At 38.1% G+C, this 27,979-nt stretch overlaps 2 protein-coding genes across 4 annotated transcripts; both read right to left on the bottom strand.

Annotated features, from left to right (window-relative positions):
* Positions 1-7,778: 7,778 nt before the first annotated feature.
* Positions 7,779-15,914, bottom strand: urod (uroporphyrinogen decarboxylase). The gene is made up of 10 exons (XM_088312178.1): positions 15,755-15,914; positions 14,444-14,556; positions 14,268-14,347; positions 13,580-13,642; positions 12,171-12,368; positions 11,931-12,092; positions 11,233-11,367; positions 10,783-10,883; positions 9,981-10,047; positions 7,779-8,124 (listed from the first exon to the last, which is right to left on the bottom strand). Exons 1-10 carry the CDS (start codon positions 15,775-15,777, stop codon positions 7,960-7,962), a joined length of 1,107 nt encoding a protein of 368 aa, XP_088168304.1. The 5' UTR covers positions 15,778-15,914; the 3' UTR covers positions 7,779-7,959.
* A 719-nt stretch (positions 15,915-16,633) lies between these two features.
* On the bottom strand, positions 16,634-27,281 carry lyn (LYN proto-oncogene, Src family tyrosine kinase). Of its 3 annotated transcripts, XM_088310853.1 has the most exons (13): positions 27,146-27,281; positions 25,281-25,357; positions 25,154-25,196; positions 24,083-24,188; positions 23,884-23,982; positions 22,064-22,167; positions 21,758-21,907; positions 21,153-21,305; positions 20,073-20,255; positions 19,777-19,853; positions 19,450-19,603; positions 18,622-18,753; positions 16,634-17,411 (listed from the first exon to the last, which is right to left on the bottom strand). In XM_088310853.1, the coding sequence occupies exons 2-13, from the start codon at positions 25,350-25,352 to the stop codon at positions 17,209-17,211; spliced, it is 1,476 nt and encodes a 491-aa protein (XP_088166979.1). In that variant the 5' UTR covers positions 25,353-25,357; positions 27,146-27,281; the 3' UTR covers positions 16,634-17,208. The 3 variants fall into 3 exon arrangements, with proteins under 3 accessions (XP_088166979.1, XP_088166980.1, XP_088166981.1); XM_088310854.1 differs by lacking the exon at positions 25,281-25,357 and having other exon boundaries at positions 25,154-25,172; positions 27,146-27,241; XM_088310855.1 differs by lacking the exons at positions 25,154-25,196; positions 25,281-25,357 and having other exon boundaries at positions 27,146-27,249.
* Positions 27,282-27,979: the final 698 nt, after the last annotated feature.

The raw sequence follows: 27,979 nt of genomic DNA, 5'->3' as shown, positions 1-27,979 counted from the left end.
CGTGCTAATCGCTAAAATTAATTACAGAGTAATAAGTGCTTTGATGTACGCTCGACTTTTAACAGAAGTCTGACTCCAACCGCGTTTGGGCGGAGAGCCAGCGGCTCTGAACAGAAATGTTGTATTGCAATCATTACGTATCAAAACATAAAATAAGACGACGGCTGCCTTAGCAATTTAGCAGACGTTCTCAGACCGGAACACGGAAACGGATGACATCATCACGACGAAGAGGTTCGCTGTCAAACTGCAGTAAATATTTATCATCTCATCAATATTTGCACCACAGAGTACTGAGTTTCGAGATCCACACAATAATAGTTCTCAAAATTATATTTCTTACCAATATAGCTTTGCTAAGGAGCATTTTTGACATAATCTAACATTAATATACAAAGGAAATGTACATTAAATTGTTTTCTTCTTGGTAGGGGGGGGCGTGACGGAAAATAATTGAGAACCACTGCTCTAATTGATCAACTACAGATTTTTTTTGTGATACCAGTAGCGATTCTAAACTGGAGAGAAAAAAAAACCAAAGTGTGAAAGACGACGAGCAGAGCACAATGGGTATCACATCTTTGACGTGACCACTTTACGCCATCACAACATACACGAATATGCTCTGATCACTTCATATCAGATGTTTTTATATTTCATGTGCAGTGGGTCATAGGATTATCCTTTAGTTGTCAAATTTGAGGCTGAAGTTTTGCTTACCTGTTTGCATTTCATACCTATTCAAGTCTTAGTTCACATTTTAGTTCACATTGCCATTCAACATGAATGTGTTGATTATGTCAAAATACTTTTTGATATTTTGTTGGAATATCATAAAAGAATTTTCATTAGTCTTGCACAACTTTTCACACAATGATCCCAACACTTTACACTTAGTTTTGATATCTACTGAGGGATATGTTACATACAAGCGTGTCTCTTTGTTTGCAGCTAGTAAGCTAAATGCTAAATGTTAACCAAAAGTAACTTACCTTTACTGTCACCAGACAAAGATTGTTGTGTTGAAAGCAGGAAAGCAGGTTTTTTCTCCAAACTCGTCATATGTAGACTAATGACCGTTAACGCCAACAATGGCTGAGGCTACTCATTGCGTGCGCGGGCCCTCAAATATGTCGGCGGAAACTAAGCATTGTGGGTCAAATGGCATCAGAGATAAGGGTCTATAGCGGTAGCTTGGCTGGGCATGCACTGCACACGTGCACACATCAGTGAGTGTCATGCAGGGGCAAGATACGAAGCGCTTTGTTCAAAATTCTACGTTAATATCGGTCATCTGTGCATTATTTGTTAGTAGCGGATATCGATACAAGCGTTTTAACACCGTATCGGACCCTCTCCCGATACTGGTATCGGTGTCAGTGTAACACCAGGATACACCAGTGTTAGCACCAAATTGCCACTAAAATAAATTAGATATCTTGTGAGAAAACAGAAATATTAAGAGATTTTTTTCTTCCAATTTTTTTTCATTATTATTTTTTTATCAATTTGGGTTTGTAAAAAAAAATTTTTTCTTTTTTTTTCTCAATGGACATCTGCGGAAGAGGGTGAGGGCCAGTTAAGGGGAAAAAAGATTGGAAAGATTCTGACCTTGTGCTCACTTCTGAGAAAAAGTGAGGATTCTGACTTCAAAGCGGGAATTCTGACTGAAATCAGAATTCTGAGAATTAAGTCAGAATTCTGATTTTAAAGTGGGGTTTCTGACTTTAAAGTCAGAATTCTGAGAATAAAATCTGAATCCTTCCAACCTTTTTTTTCCCTTCATGGCCCTAATCCTCTTCCGTAGACATCAATTATGCTCGGAAATTTTGCCTTTGTGGGCTGGCCCAGTCCAGATAACACGGTCAGCTACAAATGCATGTTTAAATAAAGAAAAATGTTTGCGCAGAAAGTTTGAATTTGAGGATAAAATTTGTGAATGACATGAAATCTGTTGAAATAATGAGAACGCCAAAGTTCACCTTGGCCATGACTTGAATATTTAGTTCAAAACTAATGATTTATTGGCTTGGCTTTAATGTTTCTATCCTGCAAACACGATAGTCATACTGCGTGCACGTCTGACTCGGACAAAGTGGGCCGTGTGTGCATTTGGGTGGATGTGAGTGTGTTTGGGGGTGGTTCCTGATAAAGCACTGATAATAGTGTCCCTCCATGGCGGATGATGTACAGCCTGCTGTCTCCCCAGGCAGATTGGATTTTCTGGGCATCTGATTTGCTGAGCGATGGGGCCTGGCCTTCCCTCAAATGGACACACAGTCACACACAAACACGTTTTTCAATCCAGATTTCATTGTATTTGTGTGGCAATCATGCTCAGGGAAGTCAACACGCACAAGCACTAATACACACGTACTGTGCAATTTAATACACAGTGAGCACATTTTCCTGGCAAAGCCTTTAAAGGCAACTTGCGCACAGAAATTGATCTCCATTTCTAAAGAGCAGCGATTCATTGTTGCACCCGTCTCTCTTCCACACGTACTGTCACTTTGTTCCCCGATGACCCACTGACACACACCCCAAGATGATTCTCTCTTACCTAACAATCAGCCACAGTTTTTGTCCGGTTGTCTCTGCAATTTACACAAAAGAGGGCACAACAAAAGGCTGTGTGTGTGTGTGTGTGTGTGTGATGTGTTTATGGTACTCGAGCAACACAAAAGCAAGAGATGAATGAAAGCCCACCTTCATTTAAGCAAGAATCACTTTTGTCCATCCACATGGTGATGAATTCAGCTGCTTTAACGTGTGCGTGCGTGTGTTTAAGGTCTCTTCGTGTGGTCATCAAGCCTCTACTTGATTTTTTAAAGAGAACATCAACAAAGCGACGGGAAGTGCCACCTGTTGGGGAACTGAGACAGTCAAAGTTCCTAACTAGTTTTCCTTTCTCCCTCGATTGCTTTTGCAAAATGTAGCCATTGAGGGATATTGTAGAAGAAAAAAAAAGAATGCAAATATGTCTCCACCTCAAATTCAGATTTTTGTTCCATGGTAATTGTATTAATTTTCCCAGATTCATTGCATCGTATATACTGGAGTTGAACTACTTCAAGGTATATATGGAAATTAGATTTTTTTTCTGGGGGGTCTTTTTTCCACCAATTAGATTACAGCCGATGTCAAATATTATGTAATCTGCCCAGGGCCTTCAGAATGACTTGTGTATTTTTTAGCAATTGGCCTGTTTTCGTTATCCAATAATATTTCAAATTTGTCCTCTCAAGCCCATCAAGCCGGCCCTCAATGACGCCAGCAGCTTTCCGTCCTCTGACTAGTTGTTCAGAGCAAGCCGAGTTCCATAACTATCCGTACACATTGCTGCATATTATGATCATCATCTCTTGTGAGTGTGATTTATTATTCATGTTTTTATTTTCTTTTTTATGTATTATGAGATAAACATAGCACTTCAGAATTGTGTCCAATTGTGTTCTGTTAAAATGGGAACTAATAAGAAGTGGCTAAAAAGGTGCTTTAAAAAAACAAAGCAAACCATGCTCAGTTGCTTTATATTTCACATTGTCAGATGAATATACCATCTTTATTATTCTGCTTACATATTTTTTATTAGTGGGAGTTTTAGTGGCATCAAAATCATTTGATGCAATTTAACGATTGCGACGGGGGGATCTCAGTGGTTTCTTCACTTAAATTCTTAAAAACTTCAACCATATAGTTGTGAACTGAAACAACCCTTGCGTAGCAGTATTTTTTATACAGGCTTGACAAATGAAGGATTCATGTTGTCGTAAAAGGGCATCAAGCAAACATTCTTTTGTAAATCTCTCTAAATACATTTGTACTCAGTGAAAGAATTCATTGATAACATTTAGTAGAAGTTCTATTAACTACATCACATTGAGGTACATTTAGCTAAATGTACGCTGTTAGTTACATCAGGCTCATTCTGCTTATGTGTCCCGCAGTGAAAATGAGTTGGACACCCCTGCTCTATGGTGGTGGGAAGTGAAGTCCTTTATACAAACAATGTAGACAGAATTTGGCACAACGGCATTAAAAATGAACACTGGAAGAAAAATAAATATTTTCAGTCTTACAATACAATTCCCATGAGCATTTACATCTGAAGAAGCCTTTTAGATTCCAACACAACAACAAGCCCAGAAACAACAACCGGATTTAATGGAATCTGCTTATGTGGTGTTCTCAGCAGGGGAAAACACGATTTGGGATTAGGTGATCTCGTTTTGTAATTCCTACTGTAAAACGCCTCCACCCTGATTGCACTGATTTCCTTTTCATTTTATTTTAGGAGCATTCTTTATTTGGTTCATATTACTGTAAATGACAATATTTTACCTCCAACCTGGCTACAGGGTGTCTTGTGGTACTGATCCAGAATCCACTTTTGCATTACTTCAAAAGTCACATGTATACATGCAGAAGTATATTCAAATAAATATTCCCAACAAATTAGTTTAGTAAATTAGTATACACCAAATCCAGATTCATTACCGGCATAAAAAAAAAATCAGTTTTCATTGCCACTGGAGGTACTAAATTTATGATAATTCTTGTATTCATTTGAAATAGGAACGTCTGCATAATGATATCAGAATCCGAATCAGAAATCCCTTTATTGTCATTGTACTCAATGTACAACAAGATTGGAGCGCTACCCTCGCCAGTGCAATATAACAATTTATTTAAATATATCAATGAAATGAATTAAATAATAGAAAATAAATTGAATTGAATAAATGAAGCACATTACGTTGCAGTTCTACAAGGTAAGGGTGGTTGTGTGCGAGAGTTCAGCAGGGATGGCTCTTGGGAGGAAATTGTTTTTCAGTCTGTTAGTCTTGGTTTTGATGCACCTTTAGCGCCTGCCAGAGGGCAGCAGGTCGAAGAGTGAGCTCGGATGAGTATTGTCTTTGATAATCTTGTGAACTCTGCTGAGGAACCGGGTGGGGTAGATGTCCAACAGGGAGAGGAGAGGGCAGCCAATTATCCTCTGTGCTATTTTGACTGTCCTCTGGAGCCTCACTCTTTCTGCCTCAGTGCAGCCGCCGTACCAGGTAGAGACACAGTAAGTCAACAGGCTCTCGATGGACTTGTGGTAGAAGGCCACCAGCAGCTTCTTGTCCAGGTTGAATTTCCTGAGACACCTTAGGCAGTGCAGACGCTGATGGACCTTCTTTACCACTGCTGGGGTGTTGTGTGTCCAGGAGAGGTCATCTGAGATCTGTATTCCGACGAACATGAATGTGTGGACCCTCTCCACACACTCCCCTTTGATGTAGAGGGTTGGGTGGTACAGTCTTGTTCCTAGTTGTTCTCTTGGGAAAAAAAAAACATGTCTAGCTTCTAGCTTTTGCCTGGCTTTGATTACTATATATATATATATATATATATACATATATATATATATATAAGCTCCCTCTCTGTCCACTTTTAAGACCCGTATGAAGACACATTTTTAATCTTTAGCTTTCAACTTACAATGAGACAGTCACTGTTCTGCTGTTCTTCTCGTATCTATCAGAATCAGAATCAGAATCAGAAATCCCTTTATTGTCATTGTACTCAAGTGTGCAACGAGATTAGAGAGCTCCCCTCTCCAATGTAATACAACAATAATTCAGTTAAATATATAAATTAGATAAATAAGAGAATAGTTAGTGTGATGGAAAATAATACTGAATAGGATATATAAAAACACATCACGTCGCTGTTCTGCAAGGTAAGGGTGGTCGTGTGTGTGTGTGATATGTTTATGTGTTTTAAGTAGTTGGTTCTATATGCCATTTTTCGATAATCAATTTGTGTATACGTGAATAATTTCTCTAAGGTCGCAATAACTGTTCATGTGCAGTCCTGTTTCTCACGACAAAACAGTTTTGTACATTGTACACATAGGCGACTCCGTTTTTTGTGCAGTGCTTTGATTTGGATTACATATTCGATTTTATATGACAATTTTTAATTGATTTTAAAACAGGCAAAATGGTTGCCACACTGCACATTTGTACGACGATGTTATACAAAATTCATGTAACATGGCAACTTTTTTGGGATTCATCCAATGGCAATAACTATAGGTAGTGTTTTGAATTAAATGTAATGAACTAAGTAAAAAAAAAAAAGTCTGTTGCATGTCTTCCATGTTTGTGTTGTGTGCCGCAGCAGGCCTCCAATTTATTTGGAATGTCGCTGTGCCATCAAAGGATATTGTCTGATGAAATGGGAATAAATTAGAGAATTGATGAAAGTCATTTTATGTGTAGGGGAAATTGTGAAGACGGTTCTGTGGGAATTAATAGGACAGATTCCTCTGAAAAAACACACACACCAATTTCATTATACAGTACAGTTAATATGATTGTTGACGATGCTTCACACCATTAAAATGAATCAATACTATGCTCTCTGTCAAATATATAATCCATAGAGAGAAAATAAACTTGAAAAGAATGCATAATATACTGGATCCCGTGTGTGTTGAGTGGATCAGCAAGTCAACAAATATACTGCAAACATTCTTGTGTAGTAAGAAAATAACTCAAATTGTAGATGGGTTCAGTGCTCTGTTGGGCTTCCCCGCCTCAGACCACCATCAAAACTGATCCCACAGCGACAATTCCCCTGCTAGAACTATTTGGCCAACCTTGCATTTTCCACCAAAGCTGCTTTTAAGATGATGCGCTTTGATTGAATCTGTTACAGCTTTAAAGCTTTATCTCCACTTGTATTTCGGAGCACTTGAGTGTACTTGGAAGTGTGCCGTTGTGCCATTAATACCAATGTCATGTCTTTCAACATGAATGTGTTTATCGTGTACACGTACTTGCGGGAATGGGGTCATCCCATTCAAAAACGCATAATCCACTCCCACCAGATTGATACATTTGAGATTAATAGAAAATCTTGTCCTAGAAAGCCATTTGTTGATACTCAACACACATTACATAGAGTTGAGGGACGTGATTTAACGTACATATTCTGTATAGGACGGACATTGCGTTTGTTTACCTCGGTATTGTCTTTGAAAAATATATTAAAAGTGTTTGGATAAAATGCCTTTAGGATTTCTCCATTAAAAAGGTTAACGGTTAAGATTGGAGTTGATGAAAGTAAGTGATTAGGAGACAAAGTGCATCGGTAACTAAGCAAGCTTGTGCTCGTTTACCATATGCTAGCGCGTCTTGGTAACCACCTGCCTGAATCTAACCTGGAGTTCCTCATCTCTAACATCACCTAAAAAAATATTCATGTTCGAATACCAGCAACTAATAAAAGTAAAAGTACACTATAATGCGACCCCTAGCACAAAATCGAAGCAGACCGGCCATGTTGCCCAACAACGACGAGAAAGACGGATCCTTTTTACCTTTAGCGCAGATGCGAATGACGTCAAGATCTGCACACTGGAGAATGTTTTTAAATATCAAATATAGTTAATCATAAGTTCCACCAAGTGGTGTCACAACCACAAATACGTTCAACGCTCCTCGTTTACATGCCAACATGGTGAGCACTGCTCAAGGCAGCAATTAGCTTTCAGCCGCTAAACAGACCAGGTTAGCAGAACAAAATCAGCTTCTTACCAGCTAAGCATGGGGCTCCATGTTGTCTTATATTCATGAAAAACCGTTTTAAAATATGTTATGTGAAATAGTGTATACTGTCCAAACATGACTGAGCTCGTGAAAATGATGGCCTTAAATTCAGACTAGTTACAGAACTGTTTTCCGAGAAATGTTTCGTATAAAGCTAGACCAACGACACTTGACTCATCTCTTGAAAGTTTTATTTCAAATCCAGCGTGATGGTGTGAAAAGGCAAATTCATTAAAACTATGTCAAATCAAATGAAGAATTGATATATTGTCATTTTTCAGGTTATGTACGTAGGATTCTTACAAAATCAATCCAATATTTAACATTCATGATCATTTTCTAGATGCTTTGCTGTCTACATTTGTTTGACCATCTGTTTTGAGTGTCGGTGCACCGCCTCCACGAAGGCGCCCACATTCTCTGGATCCATGTCGGGATAAAGACCGTGGCCCAGATTGGCAATATAGCCTCGGGTACCGAAACCTTCCAGCATGTTCTTCACAATGTCTGAAATACGTTCCTGAAAGAGGGATGGAAGAACAAACATAGCTCAACCAAGGTTCGACAACAACATGGGATATATATATATTTTTTCCATTTCCTTCAACTGGGTCGGGAATGAACTGCTAGGTATATATGTGATGTGTTTTCACAAAATCAGGCATATGTCGAGGAGATTAGTTTTGAGTTGTTGACAAAAATAGATCGTTTGCGCAAAAATGCCAATTTTGTGATTCTTCCCATAATATCTTCCTGAAGGTCTTTGTTTTCATTTCCCAGTAGCCAAAATGTCAATATTTTAGTCAAAGTGATTAGTAGATAATTGGGCTCATAATTAAGGACTCCAGTGCTTGTTTTTGGCCGATGATAGCTAGCGTTTTGCAGGAATGTCCCAATGGGTATCTGATGTCATTTCCACATAAATAAGACAGCAATATCATGATTTTGATTTCTTATTGCTTGAATTGACATCAGATGCCCACTGGGGAGCTGAATAAAATCAACCGAGAGTTCCTCGACCGTTACATCACTGCACGAATGAATGATATAAACGGACAAAGCAACGAATAAAAGTCGTAATAATGTCACGACAGCAAGGACAGTCGGGAAGTTAACCCTTCCCTCAGAGCAGAAGCGAATGGAAGCCGGACAGTTTGTAATTAAAAGTTAATCGTCAGTTCCAGGACCTCTTTCTTTCTTTCTTTTTCCACTTTTAATTTAATGCTTTCTTTCTTTTTCCACTTTTAATTTAATGCTTTCATACACAATAACAAGTAATGTCATAATCACAGGGGCGTTAAACGCTTCTCTGTTTACGTGAAAACACAAGTTGAGAGTGGCAGTCGGCATATGCATGTAATGAAATACTTTTCCAAGTATTTAGTGGAAAAGTTTTTTTATTGAAATGTGTTGTATGTAATAATCCAATAATGCAATGTAAATAATGTTTTGAGCACTCCTCGATGTCGCATCTATGTATTGATATGTTCCTTAAATATTACGTTCAAGCAGCAGATTTATTTTATTTTAATATGGACAAATGTATTTCATCTATAGTATCTATGATAAATTATCAATAAACTTGATAGTCACAGACCACACAAAAAGGCTAATCTGGTAACAAAAAAAATCAGCAATCAAATTTCCTATTGTGGGAATTGACCCTAAAAAAAAAATTGCAACAATAGAATAAGCAAACTTTAGCAGACGATGCTTCAGGACATTAACTGTAAGCTTAATTGGAGTTCCAAAGTTGTTTTGGGGGTGAGGCCAAATCACCATTGTTGCCCTATTTCATGAAAACTCCGGCGGACTTTAAAAGGCTAAAATCTCAGATGTTGTCCTTATTTACTATTTGAATGTACTTTCGAGTGGTCTTTCAACACTTCCTTCGGGGTCACTATCTTTTTCCTAAGGTACTGGTTGCTAAGAACCTTTTAAAGAAGTTATGCCAAAATTTTAAACACGTTTTCCTCATTGTGAGGGAATTCAACTTGCCAACATTGATATTGCTGTAACATAAATTTTTGTGGTAATTTCATGAATTATACATTTTAATGGGAATTCAGTGTAGAATTACAATACATCAATATCTCAATTTTGATTGTTGGAGAAATAAGCCTGATGTTGTGAAAACGCATCACAAATACATAGAAAATAGGGAGAGGATAAACAATGGCAGCATGTTTGTGGGGCGCTAAAAATAGAAACAAAAGTTGGAAATTAATACATTCTTCCCAAATGAGTGCTGCTGAATTTTCAAATAACTACGGTTAGGTAGAGAGGCGTGTACGCTTCTCTTTGTTGTCGCGTGAATAATTTCCATGCAAACACGCACCCATGAAAGTCGGAAGTGCCAATTAATTTGTTTGTTACCTTGGGAGCATAAAGTGCACATGGGTCCATGTTTCCCTGAAGGCTAACTTTTCCTCCTGTCCGCTCACTGAATTGGAAAATGAAAACACACACACACATGCACACTGTACAGTGTTCCTCTTTTAAATGCAAATACATCAGATGTTCCAGCGTATTCAAGCAAATCTCCTCTTACAAATTAAGCTTTTTAAAGGGGACATGAAAAATTGACGACGACCCCAGTCGTCATGGCAACCAAATACAGTAAGTTGGATCAGCTGTCTGGTAGAGTGGTCCATCTTTTATGGAGTAAAAAGCCAAAGAAAATTTACATATATAGAAAAAATGGTTGAAATCTTAATTGTATGATATTCAAGCCGTTCCACTTCAGCAGTTCCAATGTACATTACATATTTGTGGTAGCAATCCAACTATACCAGCGGTTCCCAACCACCGGGCCACGCACTGGCCACTTTGGACCAGGCTGCGGTGGCCCGGACAGATGAGAAAAAAAAAATGTATAGTGCCTGGTGTGGTTTATTTTTATTTTATTTTGAAAAGTGACCAGAGTGTCTCTATTACATCTGTCTATGGCAGACTCTTGATGCATGTCAAGATACCAATTGTCTTGGTCATGTAATACTAATATTCAATCAAAAGCTAGTAAAATGAGTTAAAAAAACAAAAACAACAAAAAAAAAACAGATGCGCTTGGAAGTTAGTGTGTCCCCAAACATCACACCCTGAGCTTTCTGCTCTGTTCATCAAACATAGTATGCTGGTTAAATAATTACCTGTATGAATGTGTGTGTGCGTGTGTTACCGTGCTAAGCGTGAGTCAATGGTCCAGTCCAGCCCGACCACCTCATAGTGAGACTGAGACAGTGCCTCCAGAGCGTAATGAGCATCCTTTGCAAAAACGATCTGCTTACACACGTGTGCACGCACACACAAACACACACGAACAAAGTTAATTCACACAAAATATATTTGAGAAACCTCCTGAAGGCGCAACATGTTGTTGGTTTAATGCTGCCACCTATTGGCTAAAGAAACAATTACATGATGGGGAATTCTTAATGAAGCCTCTTGGGAAATGTATGATAGAAACACAAAGCGTTGCAAACAATAATGCAGCCAATTATAACAGAAGAAAAGAAAGAATAATACATTACAATGAATATCTAAATAAGCATCATCAGTTCAAGGGAATGGGAATAATACATGGTTATATTGGGTTGAAGATCTTGTGTATGTGCTCGTGTTCTCTCACCATGGGAACTTCTTGTCGTGCTTCCTTGAGTTTCTCTTTGACGCGGCGAGCTATGTCGTGAAGGTAAGGTAGCGAGAACGCTTGAAACTCCACCGGCCCCAAAATGCCGGCGTGGGACTCGAACACCTGCAGAGCCTGGAAAGTGAAGGGCGAGTCTTAAAATCAGAAGCTTGAAAAGGCAAATCGGGACAGGAGTTGGGGAGCCGCTTTACAAGTTCACAGAAACTGTGTAGTTTTTGCATAGTATGTAGTAGATGGAAAAAAAATAATAATTCTGCCCACTGACTGAGCCAAAGGCAGAAAAAATATTAAACATGATGATAGAATGAGCATGGTCGATTATTACAAAACTATTTGTCCATGTTTCTGGAATGATTATTACAGCAGGATGCAGTATGTGCTTTAGATGAAACTAAAATTATCCCAAAATTTTCAATTGTATTGTTTTGAATTAAAAAAAAATAATAATACTTGATGAAATTGAACCATAGTCATTTTGTGACATTCTAGATTAAATGTTCCTCGTAAAATAATTTTGTAATGCTACGCAAATGTTAGAACAAAATATGTTATGTCTAAATGGCTCAGTAAAGCAGCCGTTTAGTTTTTGTGTCCGAATTAAGTTTTGGGACATTGACATCATCATCATCATCGTCGTCATAGTGTATCAGTATCGGCACCAGGAGAGAAAATGTGACCTGGGCTCCAGCTGCGACCTGACCCAGCAGGTACTCGACTATCACATCCGTGAGCATCTTCAGCAGCATGTGGCTCGCCTCAGGATGTCGATACAGCCAACGCTTGGCCTTCGAGTGGGTGTTGGAACCGCCGCCTTCTATCATATAGGACATGAGCGTCCACTGTAAAGGGAAGGCAAATCGATTAAGAACACAAATAGTGAATAATTCAACATTTCCAGACTACTCTCAGAACCTCACCGGTGCTCCGGTGAACCCGATGAGCGGCACTTTGCCTTCAATCTTGTGTCTGGTCAACGTGATGGCTTGGAAAACGTAACCCAGTTCTTGGGCTACGTCCACTTTCACACGCAGACGCTGCAGGTCTTCTGGCTCCTTCAGAGGCTCTGGGAATGTCGGACCTTTGCCTGGCACCATCTGGACATCCATACCCATTGCCTGAAGGGAGGAAGGGAAGGATACAATATAATATGATCCAATGAAACTTTATTTATGTGGCGCATTTCACAACAATGAAAGCAAAATGTTTCCAGGCAATCTTCAACCTCACAAGCATGCATTTGTGATTCGTCAATTTGTCCCGTTCAGAATGACGGGGAGCTGGAGCCTATCTAAGATGACTTGCAGGGAAACGTTGACTACACCCTAGACCGGTAATCACTTTGTCATCAGGATATATGAAGAGACTGACATTCCACTGTCGGATGCATTCTTGTTGATGATGAAGGCTATTTCAACAAATTGCAGCTAAACTAAATATACATAACAGCTTCATAATTGTTTTTTCCAATGGAATATTTTGGCATCTGTTAACTTCTAGTGACTCTACAGGAGCTTTACATCTGCCTGTGGCCAATACAATGGCATCATAACTGCATAAACGCTGCCACTTGAGAGAAGCATAAGAGACGGATAACCAGGTTAAAGGGATACGTCACAATGTACGCCACTTGGAGCAATAAAAGGGTGATATTTTGTCGATAATTAATTTGATTACTTCATTATTTTTCATGCATATTTAATAACACTAAAAAAATTTGACAAATAATGTAGCATGTCACGTCAAAAACAGTTGTCAACTTTGGACTAGACCGCACAATAGCACATCGTTTCCAGCCAATTCTATAAAATAAGTCAACCGAGTGAGAGTCCACTTTTGATGTAAGCGATGCAGCGTGGACCAGGAAGTATAGCGGGCATGATGCTCATTCACGAGCCTCACACGCATGGTGAATGCTGTAATTAAGATGTCCTCTAACCTTGCGTGCATGATGAACGAATTGCTACTTTGGTCCTGTGTCTCAGCGGTTTAATTTTCGAGCGCAGACTCCGCTCACACGATAGACAAAACAACCAACAAGCTCTTGTAGTTTTTTCCCAAGCTAAAGTAATTGATTACGACAAATCAAGCCATACCAGTGAAATTAATGACGCCTTCTTTAAACACGACAATGTGGAAACGTGCTTAATCACAATTTCAAGTGTATTTATTATTTTCAATTGTTGTAAAGCTTGTGCCAGCAGAGTATGAATGCTTATTTTTCTCAAGTAAAGGTGCAATCTCTCATCATATGACAGTTGTTTGTTTGTCATGAATTTTAATGAAAAGACAATGTTTAATCAAATCAACAGTCTATGGTTAAGCTTACCTGTGGCACAACGAGGATGTCAGAAAAGATGATGGCAGCATCAAATGGAAAACGCCGCAAAGGCTAAAAGACAGAAAAATTAAAACGGTGATAAATGATAAATGAATAGCGCACATATTAATTTCAAGTAAGGAAAGGTGACTGCATAGTAGACATTCAGTAATTATTGTACTTAGTAGTACTGCGGCTTCTGTTACTATACTGTTTGCAATGTGCAATGTGTTGAAAGGGAAAAAAAAGAAATAATTAACATTATAAACCAGGAACAATTAAGCAAAACAATAATAAAAACAATAATACAAAAATTAAGTAAGATTAATAAGAGTGGTTCAGAAAAATTAAGGTCAATTCATATAGTTGCACTCACATCAGTTCATTTATTAGGTGGCATTTGTATTAGCTCCCCACCCCCAAATGTCATAGTTACAAAAGTTGGAATTGCCATTGGCCCAGTGGTATGTGGGGCGGAGTTAACTGTCACTCACTTGCCAGACAGGACATCCACCTCAAAAGGGTTCATTTCAGACAAGAATAAATTGTGTAAAGTACAGTTTGTTAGAATTCTTGACAGGTGGGATTTTCTTTTTTTTGGGGGGGATGGGGCAAAATTATGAGAAAGTTGCAAGCAGGAGTGAAACTTAAAAGTTAAGAAGTCATTCATGTGAAAAATCAAACAGCAATGCCATACCTGCAACGTAAGCTCACAGCAGGCGTCTGGCGAGCGGCATGTTTCAAAAAAGTCCTTCCCTGCCCTGAACTCACGAAACTCTGCAAATGTGACAAAATGTTAATCATACCAATGGCTGCTGCACAGTTAACCAGCTGTCTGGTTTGTGGACTAAACCAGCAAAAAGCTCCCATTACCTGGTAAGTATCTTCCAGCCTGTCTCATACACCAGACGGGTACATGCTCGGTTTGTTCACCTCGAGCTGCTCGCAAGAAAGTGTCATTCTGGAGTTGAGGGAAGTCTTCAGGGCTGGAGGGAACATCACATTATTGAAGGTACAAATTAGCTTCATATATTAGTGCTGTCAAGTGATTAAAATTTGATTAGTAACTAATTAATCACAAAAAATTTCCATAATTAATTACAATTAATCACATTTTTCAACTCCTATTTTTTGTGAAGCTTGCAAAAGATATTTACTTGAATAATATCTTGGAATGAATGCAAACTCACCAAATATGAAGTATATTTAATTCAAAGACTGTTCTAATAGCTTTCTTTGATTCTTAAATATGATCTAAATGGAGACATCTTTACAGGCATTTTTCTTCCAAACATTTCTCAAAACTCCAGCAGTGTTGGTTTGCAAGGCCCAGTGGTAACTTTAGTACAGTGTTTTGTTCTGAGATGATGTGTTAAAGATGTACAGCTAATATGGCATAATATTTGCAAAGTATGCAAATTATTTTTGAAGTAAATCAAACTGAGTTAACTGAGTTTAAATATTTAACCAAGTTAAAAAAACACTTTAATTTTGACAGCCCTAATATATATATATATATATATATATATATATATATATATATATATATATATATATATATATATATATATATATATATATATATATATATATATATATAATATGGATTTTTTAACAATAGAAGTACTACCAACAATAATCCCGCCTGTCAACTACAGCCATCCCACTCCCCAGTGGTGGCAAGGACAGATAAGACTTGTACATCTTATCACCTTCCAGCACCATAAAGACAGTTGAATAAAGAGTAGTAATAGGCACGTAATGCATCCACTAAATAAAACATAGCTGTGTGCTTCTTCATAAACAGCGGCGATTATACTATTACTATCACTATAACTAGTACTATTACTACTATTGGGGAGCCATGCTGTTATACTTGAATGCTTTTAGATTATTTGTGGCCGAATGAATTGGAAAGATGGCGTGTTTCAGACAGTTCAGTTCTTCAATCCCAGTCAATACAACAATGTCAAAATTACATTTTCTAAACTATAACCATCAGGAATGAATAGTTTATACAACTGCGAATGTTACTATTCGAGAGGCTTGTCAAACATGGACATGCCGAAAACTAGCCAGGCTTTCATAACGATGACAGTGGACTCCTCATAATGCCACTGGCAGCTAAGTGCTAACGTGACAGCATCATTACAGTAACAGTACAACGCGAATCGGACTACTTACAGGATTAATTCGCCCTTGCTCATGTCGGCCAACCTGAGAAACAGACGAGCTTTCTTTTTGAAGACGTCAACGGAGACATGCACCACCTCCACTAACACTTTGACTCGCTCGGACTCCCACAGCAACTGTCACTCACAGGGCGCGGCCATCTTGGACTCACGTGACCACACCGGAAACTTCAAATATTTCAAAATAAAATAACACTTTCGCCTCTATTCCAAAAATATGTCCCGTATGAAATTTGACGAGTCCTCCCCACACCAGTTTGATAAATATTTCTAATTAGCTGAAGTTACCTTAATTATATTCATCCATGTGAAGACACCAATGATGTTAATGATTTAATTTAACAGGATAGGAAAGAGACAAACGTCAATATACATCACTACATCTAGCAATCTTTGCAAGTGTTTACTTTTTTTTCATTCTAATGAATTTTTCTTTCTTCTTTGGAAGAGGTTCACAGGCTACTCATGAGATCCTTGGGGCTGCCTGGAGGCACCACGTTAGTAACACCTGCATTACAATATATACCATGTCATGTGATTAAAAACAGTAATATGATCTTTTATTTTAACAATTACTCATACTTGCTGGGTTGCATTGAAATTTTGAATAATGCATCTTATAATAAATAAACGAGTCACTGATGGTGTTTTAGTGGTTGGCTCGCTTGACTTATATGCATAGTCCACTTCCCACTCAGCAAGGATGTACATTGAAAAGTGATTGAATGTCTGTCATAATGTGTGCCCTGTAATTGACAGCTCGTCCAGGGTGTAGTCTTGCTTTTTGCTTAAAGTCAGCTGGGATATCCTCCAGCTTCCCCTGACCCTGAATTGAGAAGTTCTTATTGAAAATGTAAAAAGTATGAATGGATTATATTAATTGTATATTTACAACATACATCAAAGTGATTATCTATAACATACATAATAGTGCAAAAAAAAATAACACAGAGTACAACAAATAACATTCAAGAAAAGAATATTCAAATATGTTCATGTTTTCAACAGTTTTGAGTCCTTCGTTGGTTAAGTTCAGCTTTAACACTCAAGTAACATTACTTAAACTGATCAGTAATAACTGGGAAATGCGGGAAAAAGGAAGCTGAAGTACTTCAATATGAAGCAGATAATACACTTGACTGGTCAATGACACATGCAAATCAAGCACCCGAACATCTGCTACAAAACCACAATGTTTTCACTCAGGTTTAGGAATAAAAAAACATACTACAAAATGCAATTGGGCCAATTTAAATGAAAACGAAAAAATAAATAAAATAAATGACAGAGCAGTATCATTATCATGCTTCCTTAGAGTGTCAAGTAGATATTTTCATAAGTAGCTTTCATAAATACAAAACCAAAAGTAACTACAGTCAAAATATGGAACAAAAATAGCCATCTCTATGTGAGGAAGAACCTCTCCAACAATCACTCTAACAACCTCTAAGATTGTTGCTGATATTGTTGCTCAGTCGAGGTGCAATAGTCATCCAGAACACACTGCATGTAGTCAAAAGTGGGCCTGTCATCTGGCTCGCTATTCCAGCAGGACATCATGATGTTGTACAGTTCGGCAGGACAGTTATCGGGGCAAGGCATCCGGTAGCCGCGCTGCACCGAGGATATCACTTCCACTTTTGTCATACCTGAACAAAATACACAGGCAAAGAAGGAAATGCTCGTCAAATGCAGCTCTTCAGGTTGTTCGTTTTTTAAAGTGCTGTAAAAATTTTGTTGCGTTAATAAGGCATGAGGTACAGTAGTTGATAATTACACCACAGATTTTTTTTTTACCTCCTGTAAAACGAGGGTCGGGTTAGAGGGCCGACAATTTTTATGAATAAGGCTGAAGGGTCGAGGCCGGAACCGGAACGAAATCGCAGCCAGTGGGCAGGGGACTGACCGGCAAAAAAGGGTCAAGTGCCCAGTTCTGAATCAAACATCCAAAAAAGATGATATTTGCTGAATGTGTATGAACTTAATATATCGTACATCAAGATCACATGAATAATACATGTATGCTATTTTGGAGCAAGTGGTGATATTTAAGAGAATAGAGGTAACTCTAATATGCATCTTGTAGTATTTAGTATGTAAAATGTAGAAGGTGGTACAAAGTAAACGTACAAATATGAAAATGTATTTGGGCCACACTGAGAAGAAAAACAAGCAAAACTGATTGAGAAATGTTTCCATTGTTTGTGAAACTGCTGTATGTGGGGGGGGGGAACAAAAACTCAAGATCATCATTAGTTTTCATCTTAAAGTGTATGTACATATCAGTATATCTGTATTCTCATTTTTTCTTGTAATATTGTTTGGTTTTTTTTCCCAGTAAAACTTCCCTTGTGGGTCTGTAACAATATAAAGTAGAATGGTACAGTATGTTCAAAGTCTAAGGCATTTAAAGTTCTGCAGTACAAATTTGGAGGGCAAAGCTCATTCAACAAGTGTTTTTTTTATTAGTTTTTGTTCTCTTAAGGTTTCCAAAATAATTCAATTAGGTAGAAGATAAAGTGTTTGTTGCTTTTTACACAACATTGTGAGTGTTGTTATTTTAACAGTATGTAATTTCCCTAGTTGGGGTTTTTTAATTCCGTAATAGTTTTCGACCTCGCCCGCATGTTGTTGTTTTTTTTCTTGTATTTTTATTTTTTTTGTCAACAATGTGTAAATAAACAAAACAAAACAACAAGAAGTCATTTGTATTTTATAAATTGAGCTTCAATTGACAGTGTTTACAAAATAGACAAAATAATTCAGCCCAATATATTGTAATCGGGTAGTGTGGCTGATGTAATGGAACGATCTTTTCTGGTTCAACAACAACAAGGAGATACATGAATTCATATTGACCTGAATAAGGCATTTTTCCAAGCGTAATAATCTCGTAGAGCAGAACTCCAAAGGACCACATGTCTGACTTGATTGTGAAGGAACTGTAGTTGATAGCCTCGGGCGCGGTCCACTTGATGGGGAACTTAGTTCCTGGTGAGGACAAGCACATACAACACAAAACATCCTTTTAGACTTTGGCATTGTTCCTCCCTCTGATTGGTTCAGCTATGTCTATCCCTCTTATTGGTGGAGCACCAAATATTCATTTACATGGGAGAACAATGTCAGACATTGTCAAGGCAAACTTTTCTAGAAAACGACCTCAAGGAGGTTAGGTCAAATGATTTTTGGGGGCACTTTCAGGGCATCGTGAGTGGAACAGTTAGCTTACATAGGCAGACAAGAGAAAAGAAAGGAGGACACCTGCATCTGCATCAGCCTCTGTGATGAGAACATGTATTCTATTGAAAGATTTGGTATTGATTCATATTGATTGTGAGCTGCTATATTGTAGCTTAGAGTTTTTGAGTTTTTGGAAGGTGACTGTCTTTAGTATAAACGATATTCACCCTCAAATAGGTGAAACGTCTTTCTCTTCTTTAATGTTACATAGTCAGATAGCTTTTGTGTACCTTATTTTGCAATGTGATGGTGTCATTAAAAAGGGGATTAGGTCACTTAAAGACCTACTGAAGACCCAAGTTCGAAACACACCGCCTGCCCCTGACAGGCACAAAAAAGTGCATCAGTCCATTTTACTGTGCTCCGGCTGCTATTCTGTTTGGCCAAAAATACCAAAATGACGAACACATGAAATAAAGAAAGACACATAACACACGCACGCACCTTCTTTGGCGGTGTACTCATCATCACTTATGACTCTCGCCAGTCCAAAATCTGCAATTTTACAGAGTAGGCTCTCTGACACAAGAACATTCGCGGCTCTCAGGTCCCTGTGGATGTATTTTTTCCTCTCTATGTATGCCATGCCTTCTGCAATCTGCAATGGGGTGAGGAGAAAACAATGAGGAAGGGAAGGGTGGTGTACAATTGATTATCAACATACATGAGAAGGGAACGCTTCATAAATGCAGAAGTAAAACAGCTACAACATAAACAATAATAGTTCAGATAAGATGACACAAAACGAAAATACTTTGTAGTGAGGATCACCTGAGCCGCGAAGTCAATGAGCTTGGGCAATTGCAGTTTGCAGCATGCGTCACTCTTCAGGAAGTCTAATAGGCTCCCTAAAGCCCAGAAAAAAGGAAAAAAAACCATCTCTTAATATTCATGATGAGCAAACACACAAACACAGGTTTTACACAGGAAGACCCCAAGTTGTATTTGAGCCCCCAACCTCAAAACTGTGAGGGTCCACGAACCGCCAGTTGAGTTTTACAGACAAATAATAGATGAAAACGTTTTAGTACTTCAATGTCATGACTGTCTTCTGTGATGTAGTTCACCATTTGCCATGAATTCAGTGATGATGTATATCGGCTGCGTCTTTGTCACGACGGCGTAGAGACGCACGAGTCTTTCATGCTGTAGTGTCTTCATGATGTTTGCTTCTTCAATGAAGGCGTCCACCGTCATGGTGCCTGGCTTCAGCGTCTTCACTGCCACTTTGGTTGTGTTGTTGTAGTAAGCTGATGAGGAAGTCATAACAATGAAGTACTGAGAGGTAGAAAAATAGATTCAATTAGCAAGCCAACCTTTATTAAGATTTGATTTTATCGAAGGGAACATTTCCTTCTTAACCTCTTTTCTGGCCAATTCCTTTATGTACCGCTCAACAACATCATTTGTTTTTTACCAACTTTTTCATTGTTTTGATAGAATTCAGTTTGTTTTATGTTGTGAAATGTTTGACAGTGTCCTTTGTCCATAGTCTTCTTATTATGTCTTGATCGCCCTGCACCTTGTGTCTACCAATCACCTCCCTTTGGCAAATGTCCGGGTGTGTCTCGTTGTCTTGTCAGTCTCTTTGTATTCATGCTGTGTTCCAGGAAAGTGGGAAGTCTGAGTTTTCGGACCTTTGACCAGGAAAAAGGACACTGGAACGTCACTCAAGGTCCAATTCGCTAAGAATTTTCGACCCGAACTTCACCGTTGCTTTTATCCGACATCACTCGACAATGGCGACACCTTCAAGTCACAGATCGTGAATGGCAAAACATAATTTGCAAGATTATAAAAATGTTTTATTTTCTTTAACTCCTTCACTGCCATTGACTAGTATAGAAGCCTAAAAGTAAATTCATTTTACCTGGGCCGGTCATGTAATTATTATTCCATTAATTTAGTTAGTGAATGTAACGCAGGTGAATGTTTTTGTTTGTAGATTAGTGATGGACAAATGAAGCTTCATGAAGCACTTGTTTGATTCCTTAAGAGGGCACTCTTGGTTTAAAGAGGCATTGGAAATTTAATACATTACAGAGAGTAGTTAAAATGATCACAAGTGCTTCATGAAGCTTTAGTTTTGCATCCCTATCGTAGACGTTAGTCCATCTGTTTCTCATTTAGTTCCTCTCCTCACTCACCCATCCAGACTTCTCCAAACTGCCCGGCTCCGAGTTTCTTCACCATCGTAATGGACTCCTTGGAAATCTCCCAGGCATCTTTATCCCACGGCTTTTGAGCTTTAGGCTTTACACACGGACGGTCCAGTTTACGACACAGGCCATCTGCTTTGTCTGGAAAACAGACGGACATTTTTACACCAGCACATTTCTAGTATTTTTCAAATAATATTCATAAAACTGATTCATAGATGGCAGCACACAATCCTTCAAAAAGAATTAGCGGATAGCAAAAAGTACTAATTGTTGCAATAAAACACTAACATTTGTACCAGTTTGTACTTTGCAATCATTTTTGTTTTTTTTTCTGTGCTTTGATGAAAAATGAATTTCAAAAAGTTTTGGACAATGTGTCTGATTTAACGGTGTGTACCTCAGTGCTGTAATTTACAATCAATATGTTTCTCCAGTGTGATCAAATGCATTTTTATCATCAGATTTGCAAATCAGAAATGTATGCAAACAGACAATCATTCTGAAAACAGACAGCACATATTTAAGAGGCCATAAAGATCATCACTAACTTGAGGAAAATAATATCCTCTCTTGCTCCAATTTGTACTCACTGTGGTAGTGTTTGATCATGGTGCTGATTTCAGGGAACGAGATATTCGGAGAGATGTAGAAACCACCATTATCCAGCATTCTGATCTTATAGTGTTTGACTGATTCTGTTGACTGGATGTCAATATCTCGTATGGACAATGAATAACTACCTTGGAAGAGAAAACATGAAGAGCGATTTCAAGACTCGATTCTGAATTTGAACGCAACAATGGTTTCGGTGAAGGCGAAAGGCTGTCAAGATGTCAGAATGTGAACGTCATAAATATGAAGGGAGGTGGCTCTCAGTGTCAATGTGATTTCCATACCTTTTGAAGTTTCACTTTCCCTAACAAGAAAAGACCCAGGTTTGTTTGCTGGCGCAAGCAGCTGCCTCTCAGCATCTTTTCTGGTAATGTCTTTGAAAAACCACCTGCAAAGGTTGATTATTAACAGAGTGTTTGCAATATGGCGTTTTTTTTGTTTTGTGCCTAAGAATTCAATAAAATAAACAGAAATGCCAAATAGGGGCGACACGTTGGCCGACTGGTTAGCACGATGGCCTCACAGTGAGAGACAGCATCGGGCGTGGGTTCAATCCCAGCTCCGGCCATCCTGTGTGGAGTTTGCATGTTCTCCCCGTGCCTGCGTGGGTTTCCTCCAGGTACTCCGGTTTCCGCCCACATTCCAAAAACATGCGTGGCACTGCCCGAAGATAACTGGGATAGGCTCCAGCACCACCCGCAACCCTCGTGAGGAGAAGCGGTTCAGAAAATGGATGGATGGATGAATGGAATGCCAAATTATCGAGGGGAGCATGTTGCTGGTTAGTCTGCCTGCTGCTGGGGCATGAGTGTCATGACAGTTTTGTTTTTGCTGTCAGCAGTACTTTCTTGTTTGCCTTTGGGGGGGCAGTGAACTAAGAGGAGTGAGCAAGGAGTCACCTCATACACATGTGAATGATTGATGATCACCGCCCAGTCTTCAGCACCGCATGCTTGCAGTTATGGAGGACTGAAAGTGTCAAAATTAAATAAATAAATACACCATGAAGTGTTTCATTTAAATTGTCATTAATTAATTCAATGTTTCGTTTATTAATTAAATGTGGACTTAAATAAATAAATGTGTCATTAATCAAATGATCAATGATTATATGTAAAAAATCTATATAATTGTTTCTGTATTTGATTCATTATTTATGTATTGTGTCATGGTCCCGCGTTACAATGTTTCATGAAAAATTTGATCTGTCAAACTCGCCCATCAAAGTTAGTGGGCGGGGCTAAACGCTGACAAACTTATATCTAGTCTAAATTGTTGCTTTGGCCTGAAGTGGTTGCAAACGTGGCATCGATGACCATGGAGGACTTTCATGAGCTCCCTTGCTTGAGCGTTCTAGCCTTGTACTTGAGTGTTTTGCTTGAGGATTCAAACCAATGTAGTTGTCACTCAGTATATCGGAGTATCTTCACAAAGCATGGATTGATCGGTTGGCATCAATCCATTATCCTGGAGCAGATTTGTCTTGACTTGATGAGCAGCCCACCCAATCAGGTGTTCAGACCAGCCCCCCAAACTTTGATGGGCGAGTTTGACGGAAAAAATTAATTCATGAAATATTGCAACACAGGACCATGAAATATTGAAATACATAAACAATTAATTAAATATATCAATAATTATAATAATTATTTAAATTGTATTCCTTATTTCAAATATAAATAAAACATTTAATTAATGACAATTTTAATTAAACAGTACATGGTTTAATTATTTATTTAATTTGGGCACTTTCAGGCCTCCATAGCCAGGAAGACGCAGGATCTTTTCTCTTTTTAGTTTGTTTGTAGCCATTTGCATCCTGGCTTGCTCCAGTTTTACTTTGTACTTCTTTGTACTTTTTTTTTTTTATCCTGGTTGCTGTGAGTTTTGTCGTGTTCCTGGTGAACCTCCTTGCTCCCTCTTTGTCTCATCATAGGACCTCGTGTGTGGAGTTCTGTTCCGGGTGTTCTGGTTATTCCAAAATATTTTACATGTTAATTCATTCATCGCATTGTCCCTAAAATAAGCGGTTTCTAAGCAAACCATGAGCACTCTCATGATAATGCACTAATGTTCCACACCACAGGCCTGTAGAGAGACTCACAGCTCTGTTTCCATGGTGTCTGCTTGGGCAACATAATTGGACGGAATGAAGCCCTGTTTGTCCGACGTCAGCGATTTGGCTTTCCACCAATCACCATTCCTGCAAAAGAGTATACACATAATTAAGCGCAATTTTTGGATTCTGGCACACATTTGAAACTCTACGAATGTTTTTATATATTTCCAGCTCAGACACTCACTCTTCAAGAATTGTCATCTTTTCTCCTTTGCTGAATCCAAGGTCATCAGGATGTACAGCTTCATATGGGTAAAGGCCCACCACTATTTTGCCAATCTTGTGTTGATCTAATGGAGGAAAGATGAAATATTATTTAAATAACTAAGGAGAGTCCATCATTGATTGGCAATATTTTTGTAAATGTAACTAAATAATGGGAGGCTAAAAAGTGCATTTCTAGTGACTGACATTAGTGGCCATTTTTTGCATTAATAGAAATGAATGCTAAGTTATCGTCAAAAATGGAATAACAGACATACAAGTTAAGCAGAGTAAAATCACCAAAAGCATGTATGGCTAAGACAAACATATAAATCATCATTGGCAAGAAGTTGATGTAGAGGACACTAATAACTCTTACAATGCAATTTTAGAAATTTCTTTTTACAATGTACAATCAAACAATTTAGAAAAAAAGGTCCATGAAAAATGGGGAAAGAAATGGCTTGGAAAAAGCTTGGATAAAGAAAAATAGGCCATATAGGGAATTCATGAAATATCGAAAAAAGGAAAATGAAAATAAGTATAAGAAATAGAAAATATTCTATTATATTTGTTTTGAGACAGCTAAAGAAAAGACTATGTATATAATGTATAGTGCGTATTGCGACTTTGTTCAAGTTAAGAAAAGTAAACTATAATTTAAGAGGCTCGTTTATGTTTGAAACATATAACATGAGGACCAACATAAAATACAGATGTGTTTCAATTTAGGGCCTGAAATTGTGGAGTGGACTTGATGATGAGTTGATGCTGAGTAGTTCTTTGTTGGATTTTAAGAAAATGCAAAAGACATGCTTAGAGGGTTATTGATAGAGATTATAAAGTCAGTGTATATTAATTATTTATTTTGGCTATAAAACATTTTAGGAGATTAATCAGCCAATTGGAATTTGACCAACACACACACGAACTATATGTCAATAGAGTACAGTCAAACTGTAGCCATTTATTTGACAACTACTTGTTTTCGCCGATATTTTAAAATCGAAACTTGATAAGTCAGAGATGAGAATTGAAAAACGCGACATACCTTCTATCCTTTGAAATACCTGCCCGGGCAACATGGATTTAATCTGGAACAGCAGGCATACATGTTCAATTTCTTTCTCTTCAATTTGTATCTGTCTTGCTTAGGTCATGTTAAATTTTTGACATACCGTCTGTTGACTGATCTTCTCATTGGTGGCCTCGCTCAGCATGCGGTTTGGTGTGGACTTGATACAGCCCATGTTCTCTGCATGGGGAAGTGAAAAACTTGTCTGGCGCTTTTGCATCTTTAAGGCACTTCACAATGTCTCCCAATTCACCGACTGATGATGAAGCATCAGGAGCCAAGCTTTACAGACGGTCATCCCATCCCAGATACTGGCTTTTGAAATGATAACAGTGCTTATAACAATTGCGATGGTCCTTTTCCCTTGGACCCGTCAGACCACAGCACACTTTACGTCATTCCATCTCAGATGGGCTTGGGTCTAGAGAAACCAGTGGCATTTTTGGGTGGTGTTCACGTGTGCTTTTGCTTTGCATAGTTTTCAGTATTTGATACCGTTCAGTAACGCAGTGCCGTCTCAGGAAACAAATGTCATTTAATATTAGTTTTCTGCCCTGCCGCTTATGTGCAGATTTCTCCAGATTCTCTGAATCATTTGATATTATATTATTAGATGATCCCTGAATTCCTTGCAATGGTACATTGAGAATCATTCTTAAACTGTTGGAAGATTTCCATCCCAGCTTTCTTGGAACATGTTACTGGCGGCAAATTCAAAATGATTACATATTTGCAACAATTAAAAAAAGTTTGAATCATCAATCAATTTGAACATTACATGCATTTTTGTTGTAGTGTATTCAATTAAATATAGTTTGAAAATGATCTAAATATTATTATATTGTGTTTTATTTGGTTTAATTGGGTTGTAATTTATGAGGTTTTGGGTAGTTGCAAGGGATCTCGGGAGTGGTTTGTGGGAGGTCTGGTTCTCATGTCAGTGTTAACTCTGAAGATTATTTTAAAATACTTTAACCGAATGGTTTACACAGTTTTATTTAGTTCAAACATAATTTGCATACTTTACAAAGCCAAATTCAAATACTGTACCATATTAGCTGTACATTTTGAGCATATCAACAAAAACACCCTGCTCAAGTTACCCCTGGGCCTTGCGAACCATCACTGCTGGAGAGTGGTGATTATGGGCAGAACTAAATGTACTCTATAAGAAAAGAAAAATGAAGATGTCGATAGTATTCAAGGATCAAAGAAAGCTAAAACAGACTGAATTAAAATATATTTTATATTTGGTGATTTTTACATGGTTTCCAAGATAATATTCAAGTAAATATTTGCTACAAGCTTACAAAAAAAAAAAAAAAACAGTCGCTGAAAAATGTGACTAATCGACAGCACTGATGCATATATACATACGTACATCTGGTGATGTTTGTAAAAGAAGGACACTGCACAACATTTTTGTTTTGAGACCATTTTCCCCAGTAAAACACCACTGCTGAACTGATTGGAAGCAGAGTCATTTGATTTACTGGGGAAATAAAAACTAGTGTGTTGTGTTTTCCGAGGCCACTGCCTCAGGTTATATTTTTAACATGACCGACAGCAAACAAACCAGCCGGAAACGCAGGATCTGAATAGATTAAGAGCCTGTGCACATGCACACGACATGCTCCACACAATGACCCACACACAACTTCCTCTTAGCAAAGGACCCTGTCAAAGTGAGTAGTGGAAAGTCAACGGAGTCTTCAACTTTGTGAACCAATCAAAAGTATCACTTCCAGGATAAGCTTTTAAGTGTAAAAAAGGCTACACATTTAAACGGCTAATATTTCATAGGAAAATGTCCCCCTCAGAGAAATGTAAATGATTTACTAGTAGTTTAAAGAATAGTACAGACTCAACATCTTTTCAAAGCACATCCCCCTCATAATTCACCCATGATTGCGCACAAGGACCCGATGCTGGTTGTTTTTCCACACACGTCACACACGTTGTCCTTACCTGTTGGTGTGTGAGAAAGCCGTTAATTCACTGTGAACACATTCCCTGGTCCTCAGATTTCCACCTGGCTGGCCTACTCACCCACTACACTGCTCAGCAGGCAGGTCAGCCCCCAGAATGAGGAACTTCACAAAAACTGGTTGGGTTTTTTCTTCCTCATTGAAACTTCCTGGTGCAATTGTCTAATCATTATTTGCATCATCAGCAACACACACACATACAGTGCATATACTGCGTATACGTGGGAACAACATACAAATGGCTTTTGGAAGCGCATAGCAGCCACAAAATTAGGTATGTTTTGTAATGATATCAACTAACGGTGTCAAAATGATGCCTTTGTTTGGCACTGTTATCCAAACGTTTTTATTCAGATATGTTCATTATTATTATTACACTAGATATGAAATCATTACCTTTATTATTATCCGTAGTATTATTTTTATTAGCATTATTATTTATTTAAAAGAAGTTTTGGGAATTTTCTTGTCGTACAATTTTTATTTTTGGAGGAAATATTTGGACACTTGGTGGCAATAGTAAAAATAACGTGAATTTTGTTTTCATTATTCTTACAGCCATCATCCAGTACCATAGAGAAGGAGTCCTGTTGCAGACAATATAAAAAACATAAGTAATGGCCGCCCCAAATTAAGTTTAATGATAGTTGACTGTAGAGCACTAGTTTTCAATTAGACAGCGATTTGGCGCCACCTTGTGGCAATTCAGAATAAGCACAAAAACTTCGAGTAGGCAGGTATTCCAAAGCGATAACCGATAGGTTGAAAAAAACTCAAATAAAATCAGTGGACAGTTAAATGTGCGAGTATCAAA

The sequence above is a fragment of the Idiotropiscis lumnitzeri genome, chromosome 12, assembly GCF_059441095.1.
Source record: "Idiotropiscis lumnitzeri isolate Australia: NSW breed Sydney's pygmy pipehorse chromosome 12, RoL_Ilum_1.0, whole genome shotgun sequence".
Classification (NCBI taxonomy): Eukaryota; Metazoa; Chordata; class Actinopteri; order Syngnathiformes; family Syngnathidae; genus Idiotropiscis; species Idiotropiscis lumnitzeri.
This window is presented reverse-complemented; position numbering and strand designations above follow the sequence as displayed.

Coding starts and splice junctions, on each gene's coding strand:
- lyn (XM_088310853.1), bottom strand. CDS start 25,352: ATGGGCTGTATCAAGTCCACACCAAACCGCATGCTGAGCGAGGCCACC. Junction 22,168..23,883: donor GACACCATGGAAACAGAGCT/GTGAGTCTCTCT, acceptor CAACCTTTGCAG/GTGGTTTTTCAAAGACATTA. Junction 19,604..19,776: donor TCATTGACTTCGCGGCTCAG/GTGATCCTCACT, acceptor ACCCCATTGCAG/ATTGCAGAAGGCATGGCATA.
- urod (XM_088312178.1), bottom strand. CDS start 15,777: ATGAGCAAGGGCGAATTAATCCT. Junction 13,643..14,267: donor GCTGTGAGCTTACGTTGCAG/GTATGGCATTGC, acceptor TCTGTCTTTTAG/CCTTTGCGGCGTTTTCCATT. Junction 12,093..12,170: donor TCGGGTTCACCGGAGCACCG/GTGAGGTTCTGA, acceptor TTCCCTTTACAG/TGGACGCTCATGTCCTATAT.